The following is a 23,650-nucleotide window of genomic DNA, read 5'->3' as shown; positions in this document are numbered from 1 at the left end:
CTCCCAGGTGTCTTCTTTATTCAAACTTAACTCCATGCTACATGACTGATTCTGATATCCAAAAATTGTATCTGCTTGCATGTTACAAGTCCAGTAGGTTTATGTTTTGACGCATCAGTAATGTAATGAAGTGAGGTGATGGGTAGGTAACCCATAAAGTTTAGAAAGTTAGTCACTTTTCATTCTTTTATTAATACTAGGAAAACTGGAACTCACATTCCTGTGGCACATTTTATACCTTCAGTATAACATTTAGCAACATTTGCCCTTTAGATAGGAAACTTCTGTGCTTTTACATAACTTTCATTTTGGCTTCACGATTTCACATGTACTTCATGCCACATATGCAAATATCTGACTAAGAACTGAAAATAAGAGATCTAGCATAGCTGACTGTAATGTCTCTGTCATAGCTCAGGTCCTATACGGTCCAGACACTTAGAAAATTCTTAATTGTGCCCAAGACACTTTTATGATGCACCTGCTTCAGATGCTCCTACTAGATGAAATCACCCCCCCCCCCCCCCCAAAGTTGTTAGCTTTACTCCTTAAATGATTGACATTCAACCAGGACATTTCATCATTGTATTGAAATGAAGAGAATTAAGAAAAATGTAAATACTATAGACTTGCATTGTTCATTGTGATTTCAGTGAATACAAAGTGGCATCATTGGTGTAATGTGGTGTAACGCAGCAGCAGCCTTGTTAGACAAAATGACAAAGCCACTTCCAGGCAGACTAAAATTGTGTGCCGGACTGGGACTTGAACCCGGGACCTTTACCTTTCGTGGGCAGGTGCTCTAAGTTCATATCAGGACACACTTCATTCCAATGTGAGAATGCATTCTGTATATTCAACCTTGTCTGCTTACCAGAAGAACTTACGTTTGCTCGTTGCTGATGGTCTATCATTTTATGGCATAGCTCCACAATAGTGAATTTTCAGTACATGATTATCTGACAAATTTTGTTCAATTAAACATGTGCTGCCCGTCTGTTGTTGGTTATTAAAATATTTGTGCACTATTGTGCATTGTTCATTATAGTAACGTTCCCACATTTCCATGACAGAATCCTCGAAAACAAAGATTTGTGTTTTGCAGCTCATCAACAGTGAAAAAAATGCAGACAGAGAACAAGCTTATGTTGGAAAAGGATGTAAAATATAATTGGTCATTGCATTTTTGAAGGAATGATCATAAATTTACCTTAGTTGAATTAGAATAATCTGGATTATCAGACAGGGGATTTGATATAGTTCCAATCAGTGAATCACTGACCCTGTATTTGTAATGGTTCTGTGGCATTGACTACAGCAAATCCCCAGCAGCAATTGAGCTTTTAAGACAGTGAATATACAGTTGCTACACAACTTATGAATTACTTTTGTGTAGCACACTACGTGAAATTTTGCTCCTGGATTGAAAAATAGTTGTTTAAGAACATATTTTACATAGTTCCCTGTAGAAGTCATTTATTTACTTGTAGTATAAATGTTTCTTTTCTTCCCCAATAGACTGTCGATGACCATATGCAACTGTCCTTTGCTCATATAATGAAGCATTGGAAAAGACCAGGCCAAGCAAGTGGAGGTACATCGTCTGCTCTTCTACGGTTTTATCCTCCACCATCAATGAGGGGTATGAATTATGATATGCCATCTTCTTTCAATATTTCTTGCTTTTCTTTTGTTACTGTTGAGCAATAATCTCATGATTTAACCAAAATTTCATCAGCTGAAGATGGAAGAACAAAGACGAAGAAAAAGAGAAAGTATGAGCAGCAAGAAAATGAAGAAAATCCACTAAGGTGTCCTGTGAAGTTATATGAATTTTACTTATCAAAATGGTATGTTGTTTATTGACTTACTTTCCAAATATCATCACTCTACTGTATAATAGGTATAATTTTTGTGTCTGTGGTAAAGTAGTTTATATACTTAGTATAATCCACAAGAGATAAATATGACAACATATTTACCACAGAGTACAGCTCTTACTTAACACTTTTGATATTACGCTCCCAATGTGGCACTGAGTCAGTTCTAGTAATTTTTCAGTAAGAAAAAAGTTTTCTAAAAATCAGTAATTAAATGATAACAAGCTTATTGTGAGATCAATAATAAATTGAAATACAGTAATGTTAGATACATTTACCTAAATAGAACACCATAGACAAATTTTTAATTTTATGATTTTTTTTTTTAATTTGAGGAAAAATTTGTACATGCTTTAGTTATACAGTTTGCCCCATTATGATAGATTTTGAAGCAGTCAGGTATATATGGAGCAACACCTCAATCAGGGTGCCCCAAAAAGTTATCTTTCTTGAAATTTTGCCAGTTTCTTTCTTGATGGTGTGTGCATGGGCTTTACAAACTTGACTCGGATTTGATTTTTTCTGTTCATTGTAATTTGTGTGGAAAATGCCTTTTACACTGTTTGCTTGTTTTAGTCCTAGGGAGTTATTTGTTTCTGTATGTTTGCCTCCGTGTAGAACAAAGTTGTTTGCCATCTATTAGCCTGCATTTTTTCTTTCATTTGACCTTCTTGTTTCCTGGTATAAAATGTAAGCATTTGAGACACTCAAATTAAAAGATGGAAAAATAACTTCTTCCACTAAGCTTGTTGTTTTCTTTTGAATGGGTTTGTGTTGGTGACAGGACCTGCTGATAAGTGCACAGTGATGCCAGATTTACACTGTGATCAAAGCATCCAGACACCTCCAAAAACACGTTTTTCATGTTACATGCATTGTGCTGCCACCTACTGCCAGGTACTCAATATCAGCGACCTCAGTAGTCATTAGACATCGTGCAAGAGCAGAATGCAGCACTCCACAGAACTCATGGACTTCGAACGTGGTTAGTTGATTGGGTGTCACTTGTGTCACACATCTGTACACGAGATTTCCACACTGTTTCTGATGTGATAGTGAAGTGGAAATGTGAAGGGACACGTACACCACTAAGGTGTACAGGCCAACCTCGTCTGTTGACTGACAGAGACCGCCAACAGTTGAAGAGGTTCGGAATGTGTAATAGGCAGACATCTATCCAGACCATCACACAAAAATTCCAAACTGCATCAGGATCCACTACAAGTACTATGACAGTTAGGTGGGAGGTGAGAAAACTTGGATTTCATGGTCGAGCGGCTGCTCACAAGCCACTCATCACACCAGTAAATACCAAACGATGCCTTGCTTGGTGTAAGGAGTGTAAACATTGGATGATTGAACAATGGAAAAATGTTGTGTGGAGTGACGAATTGCAATACACAATGTTGCAATCTGATAGCAGGGTGTGGGTATAGTGAATGCCCGGTGAATGTCATAGTGTGTGTAGTGCGAACAGTAAAATTCATAGGCAGTGGTGGTATGGTGCGGTTGTGTTTTTCCTTGTTGTTTTGCATGGCCTGCATTGGTGTTTTAGGCACCTTCTTGCTTCCCACTGCTGAAGAGCAATTCGAGAATGGCGATTGCATCTTTCAACACATTTGAGCACCTGTTCATAATGCACGGTCTGTGGTGGAGTGGTTAAAAGACAATAACATGCTTGTAAAGAACTGGCCTGCACGGAGTGCTGACCTGGATCCTATAGAACACCTTTGGGATGTTTCGGAAAACCAAGTACATGCCAGGCCTCACCGACCAACATCGATACCTCTCCTCAGTGCAGCACTCTGTGAACAATTGGCTGCCATTCCCCAAAAACCTTCCAGCACCTAACTGAACATATGCCTGTGAGAGCGGAAGCTTTCATCAAGGCTAAAGGTGGGCCAACACCATATTGAGTTCCAGCATTACCGATGGAGGGCACCACGAACTTGTAAGTCATTTTCAGCCATGTGTCTGGATACTTTTGATCACATAGTGTATATGCTGTATGGCATGTCAAAAACATCAAAATGTCATTTGTGTCTCCCCACTTTATTTCTTCAGTACAGGCACAACAAATGTTCCCTCTTAGCAAAAAGTATTTCTCCTTTCTCAATTTGACATTTGAAAACAGTATTTTTTTGGAAGTCCCATTCTGTTCAACATACACATGCCCAGTTCTTTCATGATCTGAGTCTACATTCAATCAAAAGTAGGTAAACTACAATAGTGATACACACAGTGAGTTTTTGTCGAAGGACTTCTGCTGAAGTCTCTTGAGGAAGTGCAATACCGTATTTACTCGAATCTAAGCCGCACTTTTTTTCCGGTTTTTGTAATCCAAAAAGCCGCCTGCGGCTTAGAATCGAGTGCAAAGCAAGTGGAAGTTCTGAAAAATGTTGGTAGGTGCCGCCACAACTAACTTCTGCCGTCGAATATATGTAGCGCTAGACAGGCATGCTTTGTAGGCACAAAGATAAATACTGGCGCCAAAACCTCCACGTCAGTAAAGAAATTAAAAAAAAAAAAAAAAGGTGGAAGACGAGCTTTTTTTCTCCGCCGAGAGTTTCGACCACTGCATTTTCATACATTATCCAATGAAGTAAATACAAATTCCGTATTGTTCATCTTCAAATGTAGCAGAATTTCAACGTACTACGAAAATCCGACGTGTGTGTGTGTGTGTGTGTGTGTGTGTGTGTGTGTGTGTGTGTGTAAGTATAATCTAACTTCTGCACGATTTCAGTGCAGTAATGTGTTCATTGTAAATAAGTATTACAGTAGTTGTATTACATGTTTATTGCCTTATAAATAAATAAAAATCTTTTTTATTTTAAATTCAGTGCATTAGTATTTGTAAAATGACTCTTAGTGTTCATTAAAAAATGACGATCATTCCACTTGGGACCTGTGGAATGGTACATTAGCTTATTTGCTTTAGTTGTAAATATTTGTCATGTATTGTTGTTTTTCTGACATGTTCCACATCCTGGAGGACCTCCTCACTACGGATCAATTGGAATGAAAGTAAATCTAATCTAATCTAATCTAAAAGACTGTTTGCGATGTTTGTCAATATGGCCAACTCTACTTTCTGAATTTTTTACTACCTGTGAGAAGAGATGGTTGCTAATAGGAACCTGATGAAATTGAATCACATGCAGTATTCTCTTCACCATAAGAATAATATGAATATCAACATTTTGTCATGTATTCTTTCATGTTTGCTGCTATCTCATTTAAATCCTGTCTGCCTAAGAAACCACGAAACTAGAGTGAGACAACAGCAAACGCGGAAGAATATACGTATCGTGTCATGTTTATATTCGTATTATTCTTATGCCTAATAGTGATACAGTCAGAAATTAAGCACGGCAACTGACTAGATTTTTAATTCTAAGATGACTCTAATTTCTGTGCAGAATTTGATGTACTAAAGAAGCAGCCGCAAAGATTTTCAAACGGAGAAACATTTTCGCCTAACTCTTGTTCAGAACATGTTCTATAATACGCAGTCTATTATTTGGTGCTTGTTGATCATTATCAAAGAAAGCAGCAGTGTGAGTAAGAACAAATAGCAGTCTCTTGCCATTGTTTCGCTAATGAGATGATTACTCTCTTATTTTTTCTTTTTAACAGTAAGCGGCGGTAGCGTGCACAAAAGCAAGCGAGCGGCGACAGGCCGTAAACACGCACTATCAGAATGCGACAAACAATGCGTGACACAGTACAGTAATTCATTTTCAGCTTAGAGTGACGTAAACACCTATAACAAAGAGAAGGGCACTTATCAGATAAAAGAAAAGCAATCGATTCAAACCAGACGAAGCACGTGAAAAAGGAAGGGTACCCGTATAAATACGGACGGAGCGCCTGACGCATAGCAATGGCTACCTGGTAAAGCTTAACTGCTAAGCTTACGATTCGAACCAAACTACTGTAGCTGTATCGTCATTCATTTGACCTAAATTGTGTCTCATATTACAATGGACCAACTTTGTTTCGATTTGGAGGTGCGGCCTAAAACTTTATTCTCCCCTTGAATTTCGAGTCTCAAATTTCCGGTGCGGCTTTTATTTATATATAATTTTTTTTTTTTAAGTCTCATTTTTCAGGTGCGACTTAGATTCGAGTAAATACGGTAATGTCTGTTTCCTCTTCCCAGCATGCAGTACCATATGTTGCACATAAGACACACTCCAAAAATAAGAAGAAACTTTATGCTGTATTTCTGAGGTTTTTTCTTGAATTAGACATGAAATTTTATGCTTTCTCTAAAATCCCCAAATATCTTAATCAGTATTACATTACAGGAAGTAGGAACAACAGAAGTTAAGTGGTCAACAAATGTGCATATTTTGAGGAGAGGGTCAGTTTCTGATTGTTAATTATCCCTGTTGCAAAGACGAAGCTTTATTAGGAGTGCTTTGAAATGATAACTGCTCATTATGGAGGCAGCAAAAGCACTGTGAATAAATACATTTTTCAACTTGCTATTGCTTATCTATGACTGTTTTGTGATACAATTTTCAAAAACTATCAATAAAACAGGAATTGTTCCATTTTTTCATAATTTGTCATTTACCCCCAAATACTTTTCAAGTGGAACTCATTTCACCTTCTCAGTTTTATAAATGTAGAGCCAAAATACTGCTACCCCCTGCAGGTCCGGGGGCTAGAATAGGACCAAGGCATTCCTGCCTGTCGTAAGAGGCGACTGAAAGGAGTTTCACACATTTAGGCCTTTATGTGATGGTCCCCTGTAGGGTTTGACCACCATTTTTCAAAATTTTCGCGAAGAGCGAGCCAAATGGGGAACGGCGCCTTACATGGTGTATAGCGTCCATCGTGCGCTGAGACCTCTTGCATCCTTTGTCGGCATGGATCTACATTTCCCCTCATTCTCCAGCTGTTGGGCAAGGTCACACTCCTGGGTGCATTTTCCTTCATCCTCTGTGGAGTATCGCTTCTCTATGCTGTTTATGATAATGGACTTCTTAGCTTGTTTGCCCCTGATATCGAGCATAGAAGCCTGTCCGTTGTGGTGGGACCGCCATGTACCCTGTTGGTTATAGCCCCCTGACCCCACAGGGATCGCTCTGCTGATGCCTGTGCTGTTAACTCCCCACATATGCTAAGGAGTAGATGCGTGTCACCCTGGGGCAGCGGGACTCCTGGCAATGGCCATCCTGCCAGGTGGCCTTTGCTGCGGCTGGGTGGTGCCCACAGGGAGGGATCCTGGTCAGAGTGGGTGGCATCAGGGTGGATGACACGCCAAGAAACGTAGTACATCATCTCTTGCTGGCGGTTAAACACCAGCAGTCTCTAAGCGATCAAGGTCTAACTTCAATGCTAAGAAATAGGACCCCAAATCATTCTCCCCCCCCCCCCCCCCCCCCACACACACACACACACACACACACACACACACACACACACACACACACACACTCCTGGCCACACCATTGGAGGAATGCCAGGCTAAGGATGACAGTGAAGCTCAGTCACCCTGGTACCTAATATGTACAAGAGTTGATGGGGAATCTTTCTTGTCAATGAAACCTCAGTGTTTTGTGGAGCATTTAGAGGACAAGTTTGGGGAGGTACAGGGCTTGTCCAAAATGCGATCAGGGTCGGTCTTCATCAAAACAGCATCCTCTGCCCAGTCACAGGCACTACTCGCCTGTGTCAAGCTTGGGGATGTTTCTGTGTTCATCACGCCCCATAAGAGCTTAAATATGTTTCAGGCTATCATATATCACAGGGACCTTCTTTTGCAGTCTGACAATGAGCTGCGCACCAATTTAGAGCAGCGAGGTGTCCATTTCGTCCAGCGTGTCCATCAGGTTACAAGGGATGATCAGGTTGCCACTGGTGCCTTCATCCTGGCCTTTGAGGGTGACACATTATCCAAGAAGGTCAAGGTGATGGTCTACCACTGTGACATAAAGCCCTATATCCCTCCCCCGATGCGGTGCTTTAAGTGCTGGAAGTTCGGCCATATGTCTTCCTGCCGTACTTCCAGCATCACATGTTGAGATTGTGGACGTCCATCACGTGCCAATACTCCATGTTCTCCGCCTCCCATCTGTGCAACTGCAGAGAGCACCATTCACCTTGCTCGCCACACTGCAGGATTCTCCAGAAAGAAAGAAAAATAATGGAATAAAAGACCCTGGACCGACTGACCTACGCTGAGGCTAAGAGAAAATATTAAGAGGGTGCATCCTGTGCATATAATGTCAACCTACACTGCTGCTATGACAAGAGTTCCACCATCTTCTGTTCTGCTGCCTACAGTTGGCTCTCAGGGCCTTCAGACTCCACCTGCCTCTTGATGGTGGGGGGCACTTCCCTCCCTGTTGCCCCTGCACAACCTACTTCAGGAGCAACACCCCCACCCATCGGGGACTTTAGTCCCCGCTTCTCAGTCAGAGAAGCGTAAGTCTTCTTTGGCTCCTCTCGCCAGGAAAGGATCCCTTGGGTCACTCCCTTCCCAGGTTCCTACCCAGTGGCAAAGCTGACACCTGCCAGTGGCTGAAGCAACCACAGGTAACTGGTCGTAGGACTTCACGGTCTTCCTTAGTCCCTGAGACTGAATCAGTGAAGACCTCCCAGCCAGACAAACCTAAGGATCAGTGAGAGACACCTAAAAAGAAAAAGACCCCCAAGAACCAAGGCCCTGTGGTGGCACCCACACCACCACTACCTGCAAGCTCTGTGTCTGAGGATAAGGTGGAGATTCTGGTGTCTCCTGAGGACCTAGATCGCGCTGGGCCCTCAGACACAATGGATGTCAATTGCATTACTCATATGGCGGCAGCAGGTGACCCTGAGGCGTAGACATTGAGAGTTTCATGCCTTCCCAGTCTCACGATCACATAATCCTCCAGTGTAATTGCGGCGGTTTCTTCCACCACCTGGCTGAGCTATGGCAACTGTTAAGCTTTACACCTGTTTTCTGCATGGCCCTCCAGGAAACCTGGTTCCCGGCAATCCTCTGCCCTCCATGGCTATAAGGGATATTACAGGACCATAGAGACTATAATAGTGTGTCAGGTGGAGTTTGCGTTTATGTCCTGAACTCAGTACGTAATGAACCTGTGCCCCTTCAAACCCCTCTTGAAGCTGTGGCTGTCAGAATGACAACGCAGGAAATAACTGTCTACAATGTATATCTTTCTCCAAATGGTGCAGTATCCCTGAACGTATTGGCTGCACTGGTTGATCAGCTCCCTAAACCTTTCCTATTTCTGGGAGATTTTAACGAGCATAACCCCTTGTGAGGTGGCGCCATGCTTACTGGCCAAGGTAGGGAGGTCAAAAATTTTGAGTCACAACTCGACCTCTACCAGTTAAATACAGGTGTCCCCACACACATCAGTGTGGCACATGGCACATTGCACATATTCAGCCATTGATCTCTCGGTTTGCAGTCCTGGCCCTCTCCCACCTATCCACTGGAGAGCACATGATGACCTGTGTGATAGTGACCTCTTCCCCATCTTCCTGCCACTCCCCCCGGCATCATGCGCATGGACGCCTACCCAGATGGGCTTTAAACAAGGCAGACTGGGGAGCCTTCACCTCTGTTGTCACCATTGAATCTCCCCCAAATGGTGCCATCGATGTTGTCATTGAGCAGGTCACTACAACGATTGTTTCTGTGGCAGAAAACGCGATCCCTCGTTCTTAGGGTGCCCCCAGCGAAAGACAGTCCCTTGGTGGTTGCCAGAAGTTGCTGAGGCAATTAAAGAGCATCGGCAAGCTCTACACCAACATAAGCAGCACCCTCCCCTAGAGCACCTAATAGCCCTTAAGTGGCTCAGAGTCTGTGTTCACCAGCTTACAAAATGATGGAAACAGGAGTGTTGGGAGAGGTACGTGTCGACCATTGGATGTCAGACATCACCTTCCCAAGTCTTGATGAAGAGCAGACGTCTTTTTGGGTACGAGACCCCAACGGGTATCCTTGGCATTAAAATCAATGGCGTGTTATCTTCCAACACATACGCAATTGCTGAGCACTTTGCTGAGTACTATGCTCAAGCCTCTGTGTCAGAGACCTACCCCCCCAGCCTTTCAGACCCTGAAACGGCAGATGGACAGGGGAAAGGAAAGTTCTCTCGTTCACTACATGTCACAGTGAACCCTATAATGTCCCATTTACAGAGTGGGAGCTCCTCAGCCCACCTGCACATTGCCCCGACACAGCTCGTGGGCCGTACCTGATCCACTGTCAGATGATTAAACATCTCTCGTCTGACTACAAGTGCCATCTCCTCGTCATCTTGAACTGCTGACACATTATATGTTCCAGCAGCTTACAAAGAATGTTGGTGAGGCTGATGGTCAGGTAGCTATCCACATCAAGTGGGTTTTGACCGGATTTGAGCACCGCAATGATGACACAATTTTGTTTTCATTTTGGTTAGTGGTCATTTCTGCATAGCACAGATGAGAACTGATAGATTCTCTCCCTCCCCCCCCCCCCCCCCCCTCTTGATAAGAGAGTTGCAGTTTTTTAAAAGAAAACTGAAAGATAAATTTGGTTTTTAGTATGTTCGCTGTTCTTCTGTTGATTAATTTGTTCTGTCTGCTTTGGAAAGTCTTTGTCTTATCTAGACAGGATTTGTCTGTTCTAGATGGGGTTTACATTGGGTATATCTATAGTTTTTCCATTAATTCTTTTGCCTTCCGTAAGGCAATTGGACACAATATCTGTCGTGGTATGATTAATAAAAAAAAGTTCTGTTTGGTTAGTCCATTCAGACATGGTATCAAAACTTGTTTGAAACTCCGTTAAGCTATCAGAAAAAGAAGATAATGTCATCAGAAAATTGCAAATGAAACAGGTTTTGACAATTGTGACAATGCTATATTTCCCATCCCAATCCATTTCTGCAAAGATATCACAAACATGGACAACTTAGGAGAAATACACCTCTTCCAGCTCTAAAGGTCTACACCTGTTCCAGTTCTAAAGGTCATCACATTATCAAAATAGAGCAAGGATAAAAAGTCAGTAGGAAGTTAATTTATATAATAAGAAAAAAGAAAACAGTCCACTGCTGTGATAAGTTTCTGTGTAGCCATTATAAATACACTTTACTGTCAAACACAAATCTGAAGCAAACCGAGAAAAAATGTGGTTTGCAAGTAAACTGGCATCGAGATGAAGGAAGAGCACTTGATAGTAGGTCAAAATTCATACCAGCCTGAGTATCTTCATAAGATTCCACTTACTAAGCAGACACACCTTTTTTTGCTGCAGATTTTGCGCCCTGATTACACTGACATGGCAAGCCATTTAGGTTTTCTGTGGTTTCACTAAATCAAATTAGGTGAAATCCATGCTAGTTCCTTGAAATAGGCAATGTCTGGTTTTCTTCTCCATTCTCGTACATTTGTGCTCGATCTCGTAAAAGTACACTGTCAATAATAGTGTGTTAAACAGAAATATTTGACTCTGTAAAGATAAGTTTCATAAAATATTCATTTCTCTTAAGAATGTTATTAGATTTCTGTTTTTCATTACAACATTATGTATTGTTAATGTGCATTCAGTTATTTAGAAAATCAAATTCATTAAAATTTAATATCATCATTAGTTTTATTTACTCTCATTGAAAGGGTCATTTATTCATGACAAGCAGTGTTACTAGATTAGGTTACATTAGATATACTTCATGTTCCATAGATCCGGTGGGAGGAGATCCTCAATGATGTAGAGCGTAGGGGCATGTCATGGAATAAGGTTGCATAATACATAATTAGAGAGAGAAAATCCTAATGTCCTTTCCACACATTGTAAGTTAAATTGTACTCATGGATCTGGAATAAGTCCAGAAATCTTAAACATACAAGGTCTGTTCAAAAAATTCTGAACATTCATAACTTTGCACCAGTGGTGTATTGGAGCAAAATGCAGTTGGCATCCCTGCACATGCCTCTGTTTAATTTATAACTGCCAGAAGTTTCATTGTATGTCTGTTAGTTATTGTTCAGTGGTGTACCGAGTAGGACATTGTCACATAGTTTACGAATTTTGAGATGGCCGAGTTAGAGGAGCAATGTGTTTGCATTAAATTCTGTGTGAAGCTCAATAAGACATTTACAGAGACACACCAAATGATGCAGGAAGCCTATGGTGATGAAGCCTTACTCAGTGTTATGAATGGTTCACATGGTTTAAAAATGGCCAGACAGAAGTTAAAGATGACCCTCATTCTTGACGCCCCTCAACGTCTAACGACAGTGCATGTGTGAGGAACGTCAATAAAATTGTGCATGCCAGTAGAAGACTGACTGTCCGAGAGATTGTAGAAGAATGTAACATTTGAGTTGGATCATGTCATGAAATCCTGACACAGCATCTTGGAATGCATCATGTTGCCACCAAGTTCATCCCACAGGTTAAGAGTCAAGACCAGAAAGGCCTTTGCCTCGCAATCTGTGAAGAGCTTTTGGATCTTGCAAATGAGAAAGAGATGTTCCTTAAGAGAACCATAACTTGTGATGATATGTGGGTCTACAGTTAAGGTGTTGAGACCAAGGTTTAGTCTTCATAGTGGATCAGGAAAGGTTCTCCAAGATCAGAAATGTCTCCTCATGTCAGGTCAAATGTCAAAGCCATGGTGATAGTTTTTGTTGACTTTGAAGGATTAGTTCATTGTGAATTTGTGCCACTGGGACAAACTGTTCATCAGTGGTAGTATCAGGACATGTTGCAGCACCTGCGAGAAAATGTGAGAAGGGTACAGCCTGAAATGTGACGAGACAATTCATGGCTCATGCATCATGATAATGCACCCGCACATTCATCCCTGTTGGTGTGAAACTATTGCACAAAAAATTCAATCACTGTGCTGCCTCTTTCTCTGTACTCTCCAGACCTGGCCGCTGTGGACATTTGTATCTCCAAATTTGAAAACCCTGTTGAAAGGATGAAGATTTGCAATGATAGACAAGAGAAAAGAAAATTCGCAGACAGTGAACGGTGTATCAATTGTGGAGGAGAGTATTTTGAAGGAGACCATGCACAATAAATAAAAGGCAAGTGTAAAAATAATTTGTGGATAAAGTTCTAGGATTTTTTGCACAGACCTTGTATTTTCATTTAAGTGTCATTGAAATACATGCCAGAAAATATGTGTGCGCAATGCACTGAGGTGCATGTGATAATTCTCATCCAGATTTTGTATTACACTCAGATTATTTGAAATTATTAGCAATCATGTGTATCTCTACTAATAATTTTTTTAGTGGAATAAGAGTTGACCTGCAATAAATTTTTTGGGCTCCTCTTAAACTGAGCTTCATAAGCAGCTAAGCTTTTTATGGCTGCTGGCTGCTGGCAAGTTACTGAAAATTATTTGCAGTAGTGATTCAGTGAACCGATCTAGCTATCTGAAAAAGATATGTTATTCAAGACAACTTTAATTAAGCAATAAATACACAGATCACCCAAAAAATTATGACCACTGCCCACTGCAAGGTTGGATGCCTCCTGGTAGCGTTGCAGGAACTTGATGCAGTAAGAAAAGTATGTAAGCCAAGCAAAGAAAGATGGGGGATTACTATAGCGAAGATATGCACTGCAAATGAAGAAATCCACTGATATTAGTGACTTTGCAAAGGGCAGAGTATTATTGTGCAGAGCCCGTGAATGAATATCTTGAAAACGACAAAGTTGGTCAAATGTTCATGTGCTACTGTTGTGAGCAACTACGGAAAGTGGTAGAATGGCAGTGAAACTACCACCAGGTGATAAGTGGCTGGACATCCATGACTCTTCACTGAATGTGGGGTTTGGAGGCTTGTCTGCTCTATAAAGTTCGATACATAGTGACTTAAGACATATCTTGTGAAAGAGCACAATGTCAGTGGATGCACATGTATTTCAGAGCACACAATTCAGTGCACATTGTTGAACAAGGAGCCCTGCAACAGATGGCTCCTGTGTGTGCACATGTTGGTCCAACAACATTGTCAGTTGTGTAGTGGGCTCTGGATCATCGAGATTGGACCATGTATCGCTGGAAACGTGTCGGCTTGTCAGATGAATAACGTCTTTGCTATATCAGGTTGATGGTCATCTCCACAAACACTATTATCCAGGTGAACGGCTCCTCATAACGTGCACTGTGCCATGGATGCAAGCTGGTGGGAGCAGTATTGTGCTATGCATTCTCCTACACTTGCAAGGAACTTGTGGTAGTAATCGAAGAGGCCATGTCAACTGTGGACCATCCGCATTCATTCATGCTTGATGTCTCCCCTGATGATGATGTCATCTATCAGCAGTATTATTCTCCATGTCTCCGTGCCAGAATCGTGCTACAGTGGTTTGAGGAGCACGATATTAAAATCACGTTAATGTTTTGGCCTCCAAATTTGCATGATGTGAATCCGGTGGTTCCCATCTGTGTCGCTATCGAGCACCATCACCACACACACAAATCAGCAGTCGGTTGTTTCTGAGAAAAAAATGACTTGTGTGTAGACACCTTTTGTCACATAGCTCCACAAATCTACGAACGAAGAGTAGAATTGATGATAAGCAGAATCAGCGATATATTGCATCACAAAGATGACCCAACAAGTGGTTAAGCAGATGGTCATAATCTTTCGGCTTGTCAGTGTGTATTGGGAAGCAGTAGTTATTATCCTGAGTTCCTTTAACTGGCTCCTGCAGTACATTCTTGAGTTAACACCACAGATAATTTGTATTGCCCACTTTGGACTCTGAAAACTTTAGCTTGGCTTGAAATACCCAAAAAAGGTCTCATAACACATTATCGAATGAAAGTAAGTGAATTATGCAAAAAAAAATTTTTTTTGTCACCTATGTCTGACAACATACCCTTTGCAAATAAAGGGCAGTTCTGTGGTATGCTCCTTAGAACTGAATTTGTTATCAAATCATAATCTATGAATTTATCACTGTCAACCTCTTCTAACTCCTTGTCATAATATTTTAGACATATACCTCTTAAAAAGTTCTGAACTGTGCACATAGTGTCTTCTCAAAGTTCAAAAACAAAGAGTTGGCTACGAAACATTTATTAAGGTACACAAAAATTTTCTTAACCAGTTTTTCTAAAACTATGCTTGATTTGCTATTTATGGCAATGTTTGTATCATCTACAAATAAAAGAAACTGGGCACTGAGTAATTTTACTGATGAAAGGTCATTAACATGATTACTATAAAGAAGTCTGTCAGACCTCCTTGTTCTTGTTTATATATAAAACCATTGTTTGGCGAATGTATATTTTTGTGACGTCCTGTTATTAATTATACTTCTTGAAAGCAGACATTATGGAAATTTGAATATTTTTAACAGTGCAAGATTTAAAATACTTGAAAACTAAAACACAGCAAAATTTGCCATATATCTTTATATTATGTGTTACTAAAATAACTGTAGATAGTTCTCTCTGTAGGAGTCATAGATTATCATCAGTTTCTCATTACACCTATGTGGAAAACACCTTTCAGTTTCGATAACTTGCATGTGAAATCAGCATAGTGTAAATATTGCACTCCATAATGTTATGAACGAAGAAACTTTGCCACATTTTAATTTTACAATATTAAGTAGAAAGTCATTCTCCCTATTCTTTTGAAGCCCTAATTTATATTTCCATCACTTTCAGCCTGCATGCATTTCATGCAGATGTTCCTAGAACACCCCAAATGTGACGCGGGTCTCTTGTTTTACTCTTGAAACAAGAAGGGAAAAATACATTTGTTTTCCATTTTTACATCATTTTTTGTGTGTTTAAGGCTTATCTCGTATTTGCAGTATTGTTCTGACAGTGTCACTAAACTGCTGTGACCAACATCCAATAAAAAGTCTGGGTTTCATCTGAGGTTCCAATGAGGTCTCTTGTCACAGTCTTCATGAAGACCAGTCTCATCATTACTTCTGTCGTGAGAAAGCTTACAAGAATTCTCAGTGTAAGCAACATCCACTACTGTGTAGAAAATGGCCACAGGCCATATTCGTGTTCAACAAATTTGTGTATAAGTTGCACACATTTATTTGAGACAATTTCACACAACCTTTTTTTCATGGTATAAAAGATGATTAAAAATTGTGGATTTTCCTGAACCAGGACCATTGTTTACTGATTTATGCTTAGAATTTCAGCTGTGGACTTTTTGAGCACAAAGGAAACCAGTGTCATGTCTTCCGTAAAACTGTAAACAGTTTTTGTCACATTTTGATTCTTATTCAGTGGAAATTGCCATGGAATCTCCTTATTGTTCCTTTTCAGTGTACTTTTGTATGAGAGACCATCTTTGAAAGTTCATTGATTAGCTCTACCAATGCGTAACAATTGTAGTCTGTAATGTTTCTCCGCTTGTCTTCAGTGGGTTCTACCAACAGAAGAACAGTTTTTGTGGACAAAATATGCCCTTTCTCAGGATAAATGTATGCATTATACAAGTAATTTGTACATTAGTCAATTAAGCTCTGAATTTTCAAGCCATATTTTGCCAGTTTCTTTAGTATGAACATTCTAGACTACACTTTCCACATAAAGGTACCAGCATTTCATTGATACATTATATTGCACCTACAGAGTGGCTAAGCTGATTATTTTCAGTGAAATGCAGAAACATCTGTGAAATTGCTGCTGACTAGTCTACTTCTTTCTTTCTTTCCTCATGAACTCTCTTACACGAACACCTGGGTTATCAAATAGTGTTGCAGATAGTGAAAACAAAAATGTTCATTTACTATCAGTGTATCTGAAAACATCTCTTGCTTGTTCTGTTAGTTGCAAATAAGTTGGGAACTGATTTTTTAGCCTTATTTTAAAATGGCTGACAGCACTAATAGTGTCTTCAGTTCAATGACATCAACATCTTGAAGATAAAAAAATGATCATTAAGTCTTAATATTGTCATTGTTGTCCATAGAATGATTTTGTGTAGAATATCTTGCATAAATAGCAGATTCCATACCTTCAAAACAGAGGGATTTTCCCATAGAGTTCTCACTCTCTCTCTCTCTCTCTCTCAGTCCAGGCAGCTGCAAAACACTGTTGTGTTAGCTTGATCTTACAGTAGTTCACAGTTGTGTGCATTGATAACATCTATTCATACCAAAGAAAAAGCTTCTCCATTGTCGTCAGATGAAACATTGTTAATCACTGTGTTTCCTGTTCTGAATTAGTTTCGTTATCACTAAAAATCTCAAATTCACTTAGTCATTATTGGACGCCCAAATCAATCTCATATGCAACATGTTGCATAGAGGGTCCAACTTTCCATGCCATGGAGAAACACTCACATTCAACAAAAGCACAATGCACAAACACTATGATACATCTGAGAGACCTCTCAAGATCAAAAAATAGGAAACAGAAGTGCAAAAACATGCAACAAGAGTTCTGGCATGTGTACCTAGCAACCCAAAAGGAAGGTACACTTTATAGATTGTTGTGAAATATCATAGAACAAAAAACGTAGTGGTCTGAGAGACTGTCGATAGTACTTAAAGGATGTAATATGTGCAAGAAAGAGTAAGGGCCCTAAGGTGGAATCTTGTGGATCATCACATGCAATATGTTCCCAGATGGATGATTGATGGCGTAACACAGGGCTTTTTCCTATTGACAGCCTTAGTTCCTTGCCACAGAGATACCATGTGAACCATTTCGCATCATTTCTTGTTACACTATAACATTCTGATTTACTTAAAGGGGTATTGTGGTTTACACAGTCAAATGCCTTTGATATATTACAGAACATAACAGTAGCATGCAAGTTACTGTCTAATGAATTACGTACAGTCTATATAATGAATGGAAGTAATATTAAGCGCAAGGCACCTGTAATTGGTAATTTTGCTGCATTAAACAACATCCTGTGTCACATTAGTGCACCAAGATGCCCCTAAAGTTCATAGTCAAAAGTCAAACCCATGAAGAGTAAAATAAAAAAATAAATAAATAAGACTATCAGGGCTAATAGTGCAGTGGCCCATCTGTAGTGGTTGCAGGGGTACCCTTACAACCACCACAAGTGCACCATTGCACTATTCACCCTGAACTCCCGATTTATTTATTATGAAGTTCAACAGCTGTGTCTGCCCACATTACAAAGTTACGTGTGAGTACATTCTCACTGTATGTTAATAGCAAATCAATATCGAAACCCCCTAGGAATCCAAATGGAGATTTTGACAGTGTATTATTTGAAGTTGATTGAGAAGCCACTTGTCTGTTACCTTTTCTAAAATTTTTGAGAATGCTGACAAAAGGGAAATTGGTTGGAATTAGATGGTATTTGTTTGTCTCCTTTGTTTGGGAAATGTTCCAGTGATAAACGGCTGGGTACACAAATAACTCGATATATTACTAAACTGAGGAGAACACTCTTCAACCAATTTTGTTGATAATTTAGCATTTTTTCTTGTATTTTCAAGATCTGATGGTAGATGTTACTACTTGCTGTTTTGAGGGTCATATTCATATTACTGAAGTTAGTTGTGTGTAATTTAACATAGCCTTTGATAACACAGGTTATTTTATTTTATAATCAGTTTCAGTCTACGTTATCATCATCAGATATGTTAAGAAAAGACAAAAAGAATGTGTATAATTATCATTGGGAGCAATACATTAATGCATAGCAATATTGGATAGAAGTAGTACTTATGAAGAGATGTGGTAAAACAGGTAACAGTCATCATAGAACAACATAACTGTCGTGCTAAAATAATACATAAAATATCATAAATGATAACAAAACTCCATGTAAACAAACACACATTACCAGTAGTGCATGGTCACCATCAGCAAAAGAAAATAATAAAAACAGAACTGTTACAATACAAGTACACTTGTGCTAATACAGTAGTTATAATTTTAAAATGCCTGCTCTCCTAGACACATTTATGAAATGCATAGTGTAATGTTAAATATAATGGAAGCAGCATACCAAACGTCAAAAGAATACTTGGGAACAGTGATCACACACACTCTGGCATCACTGATATCAGACAATGCTGCATGCTCCAGTGTGCAACTTGTAATGGTCTTGCATGAAATGTTCCATAACATCTACTGAACCTGGTAACCCTGCCTTTTCAGTAATAGTTATTAAATGCTTGCTTAAGTGTTGCAACATGAAAGCTATCTGTTTCTCCTCATCTCTGGTTCTACCAGTCTTCTCTTTCACTATATCCCATATGGTCTTTACTAGGTTGTCTTGAATGTTTTTGCAGTATGCTTTGTAATAATAGAATAATAATAATAATAATAAAATTATACACACATTTCAAAAATGATACAGGGAAGAGTGCAACTTTATCAGTCTAAAGAAATTGACAGAAATTAATGGAAATAAGCAAGGTACCATGTGTTGTAATGTGTGTATAGCTCCTGAATATCCTCAACACTACACCTAAACTATGAACAATTATAGGACAATGGAAACACACAAAAATCACCACACACATACCAGGAAGACCTCTAAACCAGTATATAGAGTAACTTTAGGTATCATAAACTGATCTGTCAGAAATTTTTGCATTCATAATGTATCACGGTTGACCGAGGCCTGCAGAATTCCAAGACATTTTATAGACATATAACCCACTTCTGGTAGTATACACGTTGCATCACACATGTCAAGTGCAGTCTAAAATATTTTTAGAATAAATGATTAATTTAGTTTATTTCATAGCAGGTTGGTTGCTGGGTTGTTACAAAAGTAATGTTCCTTTATTTGTCTTTATTTTTAAAATATTTAATATTACATGTTTAAGCAATCCTTCGGGACTTCATATATTTACTTTCAAATTAAACTTGAGTACTAAAGTATTAGTATTCCAAAAGAAAAAACAGAAAACACTAATTAGTAGATGAACTTGAGGTAATGAATAGAATGTGTTCAACAGATTAGGAGACAGTTTAGTACAGAAATTAAAAAGTTGCTCCTCAAAACTGAGATATATGAGAGATTGAATGCATGGTTTGTCACCATGGATGAGGATGTGTGTTACATACATCATTTTTTCTTACCTGAAAATTAAATTACTTTCCATTTGCGGTATGCAGTTCATTCATTTAGCATAGTTTAAAATTAAAACAGACAGGTGATGTATATTTTTTTCACATAAATGAATCCTATCATAAGTTTTACACATTTTATTTGTTTACTTGTTTCTTTTTTGTGTTTACATTTTAAATAGGTTTGTGTAAATAATTGTTTCAATTCACTGAAATGGAATTGCCCTTTCAGCCCTGACAGTGTGAAGACACGCAGTGATGTGTTCTACCTACAGCCTGAGAGGTCCTGTGTACCAGACAGTCCTGTGTGGTATACAGCATCACCTTTGGCAAAAGATCTCCTTGCAAAAATGCTCAACAGGTTGAAAATAGTGAAAGAAATCAATGAAGCAATATATTGCTCTTAGGGACCAATCATAATGCACACACATTTGTACATGTGTGTGTGGGCGCTTGCGCACACGTGTGTGTGTGTGTGTGTGTGTGTGTGTGAGAGAGAGAGAGAGAGAGAGAGAGAGAGAGAGAGAGAGAGAGAGCGCACATGCACATCTGTTGTCATATTCCATTACTTTGTGTCAGTGACCTGTGTACAAGCTCAGAACTTCATTGTAAAATGATATAAAACTGCTATCTTACAGACTTAATAAACTGAAATGAATTGAGTAGTAGTAATAAAGTGAAAGACCTATCTATTCAGAGGTTGATCTTAGCGCAATAAAATATAAAGCTAACGCTGCAGTGCAAGAATTCGTTTTATATTTTTTGTGGAGTGATGAATATTTAAAAATGTGATAATTGTACATTTTTGTTTTTGTAAATGAACAGTGGGTACTCAGCAGTGAACATTTGCTGAAATGAAACTGTGATCAAAACTGCCAATCCTGTTTCTGTTTCTTCCACCCCTCCCCTATTTTGACAGTAACTTACCTTTTCTGAAATTTCTTTCTTGAGCAACAAAATGATATTAAGATTTTGAAATAATTTATTTTTACTAATGTAACAGACATTTTTACATTGTGTATGAGGAGAAAGAGAGAAAATGAATATGAAAATCTGTGTGCAAATGGCACTGCTCAGTGTTTGTGTGTGCCAGCATTCCCTAGTTTAAACTGTGCTGGTTTGTGTATATTGTGTATAATAATTGTAAATTATACAGAAAAGCAGTTTAGTAATTTTTAAAACTGATTCTTAGTTTTTTATTAATTTGGTACCTCTATTTCAAACTATAAATAGTCAGAATTGCTCCACACAGAAGCGTATTGTGTAAGGATTGCAATTTAGTGTAGCATTTTTCTCTGTTGTCGACTTTGTCTATCAAAAAATTTAATAAATTTCCGCAAAACTAATATTTTGTTCTAATGTTAACATTTTAGGGCTGCCTTGTACTCAGTATATTTGCAGGTAGCTGCTAGATGTGTTTGAAACTCAACATTATTAAAGGAAAACAATATCAGGAGTTGAACATTCACACATCTCAGCAAAACAAATTGCACAAAATTATAATGTCACTTAAGTATAGGGATGGATCAGTAATCAAAAAAGGAAGTGTTAAGTGGCAGATAGCCACGTAGAAGGGACAACTGCAAAAAGTATCTCAGCTCATGAACATAGTCCTTTAGAGAGAGAGAGAGAGAGAGAGAGAGAGAGAGAGAGAGAGAGAGTGTGTAATTTAAAAGTATGTTCATATGTGTTTTGCTGTTAGAACTTAGTATAGCAAATGTTGTTCTTTCATTTACTGATACAAAGTGGTGAGAAAAAGTCTGAAAAGCTTGTAATGGAGACCCACAGATCTCTGTGCACTACTACATCATAGCACAAGCAAGTGCTCGAACTTGCTTGCGCAGCAACCTGATTGGCTAACTTCATTGCTAAAGAATTGAGAAATGGCACAATGTATCAAATTTTTCTCTTAACAATTCTTTGTCAGCAAAATCTCTCCTGCAATGCCCTTAAAAGTTTTTCAGACTCTTTCTGACTACCCTGTAGATCACAGCTCTAATGTCCATTTAATATACCACTTCATGTACTGGAAGAGTGAAAAGAATGGGAGTGGAGCTGCTTCTTTTACTTTTGCAAAATCTTTATTATTTGTAATGAAAAACTGAAATTGTTTACACAAGTGAATATAATATAGTAAGCAAAAAGGTGACAAAACATCAGTATTACCCCTTTCTAAATTTGTCATGTATTCTGGATTGTATAAAGTAATAACTTCACAATATTATTAGTATTCTGATATGTGTGAATACCTATAATATGATAAATATATTATCTCTTGAATAATTATGATTCCTCCACTCTGTGTAAGTAGAGAAAATGTTATTTTGCACTAGCTTCATAATCTAAGCAGCAGAATTTGATGTTTGCATGTGAAGTCACAATGATACAGCTGTTGATAAACTGTAGTATTGTATCTTGAACAGGATGTACCATGCCACTGGTGCACCCCTCACAGTCTTTTAAGATAAGTATTTAAAAAAAAAAACTTTGGAACAAAGAGGGGTAGTCTGTGATCAGGAACTGGCATGCAATACCAAAAGGCATAACTGAGGTAAGACTCTGTCATTAGGTGGTGACATTGGTGAATTATTCAAGAGAATGACAGTTGATGAGATAGTAGCCATTGATATTGAGCACCATAAACAGTTTCACCATTTCTTGAGTTGTATGGGAGATAATGAGAATGATATAAGGGGGAGATGAAAGGTACTGTTCAACTGCAGTAATGTGCAGTAGTTATATGCAAACTATCCCAGGAGTCATGCTGAAGCATTTTGATAGAATTAAAATTTGAATGAAATAACTTTGTGCTTAACAGACGACAATGATTGGGGGCTGTGTTGCCAGTTCTGTGTAGTACGCCACAAGCTAATGCGACAGACAGGTGCATATGGATTAAAAATTAAATAAAACTGTTTCTTCTGCCTTCGTCCTCTTCCCCCCCCCCCCCCCCCCTTGGTAGTTGGTAGTGAAGAGGCTAGTAGTGGAGGTGGCAGTAGGGGTTGCAGTCAAAACAGCAGCAATGCAGACATCAGTATTGTAATTACGCATTTAAAAGCAAATAACTGTTATAAGAAGAGTTGCTGTCTCTCACAGCAAATGTTACAAAGCAACAAATCCCCTTATATATTTTTTGTTCAGTGTTAATACAACAGAATTTTTAGCACAACAGGCTATAACCCCTAACAAATGCTTGCTAGTTGTGTTGTGAATCACCCTTCATTGTTGTTTTCCTGTTCAGTAGAGCTGCTGTCAGAATTTAACAACATAATATGTCACTCAGTGCTCTTTGTGCTACTTGTTTATGTTTCCGAATTTCCATTACTATTTTGTTTTTGTGTTCACTACATTGTACTTGCCTCAGAAAAGAAGCTTGGTTTAATAAGTCTTTTTCCAACTGTTCTACTTCTTCTAGAAACATTTTTTTTAAATTTATTTTTATTCTTTGCTGCACAGCTCCTAATTTGAGCTTGTATAAGCTTTATTCAATTATAATGACAATGATGAAGTGTTACTCTCAAACCACTATTCTTATGTTTCTTTTAACCTGTTGATCTACAACACAGGGGGACAACCGGTGCCCCACAGGCTGGTGTGGTATATCAGAAAAGGGGTGCCATTCATATCAGTGCATTACCCCATAAACATTAACATCATAGGCACTATGGTTCTGAATTTGTGCACTAGGAGCACTGCTGTTGTCATGTGATAAGCCAGCCCATGAGCTTAAAGAAGTAT

The 23,650-nt window shown here is 38.9% G+C and overlaps 1 protein-coding gene across 1 annotated transcript in view; it reads left to right on the top strand.

Moving 5' to 3' along the window:
* The window catches only part of LOC126183541 (uncharacterized), a 452,784-nt gene extending 431,526 nt beyond the window's left edge, over positions 1 to 21,258 (top strand). The window contains exons 21-23 of the mRNA XM_049925611.1: positions 1,519 to 1,642; positions 1,739 to 1,850; positions 20,145 to 21,258. Coding sequence (XP_049781568.1) covers positions 1,519 to 1,642; positions 1,739 to 1,850; positions 20,145 to 20,319 — 411 coding nt within the window. The 3' untranslated portion in view covers positions 20,320 to 21,258. The remainder of the gene's footprint in view (positions 1 to 1,518; positions 1,643 to 1,738; positions 1,851 to 20,144) is intronic.
* The last annotated feature ends 2,392 nt before the right edge of the window (positions 21,259 to 23,650 follow it).

This window comes from Schistocerca cancellata, chromosome 4, assembly GCF_023864275.1.
Source record: "Schistocerca cancellata isolate TAMUIC-IGC-003103 chromosome 4, iqSchCanc2.1, whole genome shotgun sequence".
NCBI classification, from domain to species: domain Eukaryota; kingdom Metazoa; phylum Arthropoda; class Insecta; order Orthoptera; family Acrididae; genus Schistocerca; species Schistocerca cancellata.
This window is presented reverse-complemented; position numbering and strand designations above follow the sequence as displayed.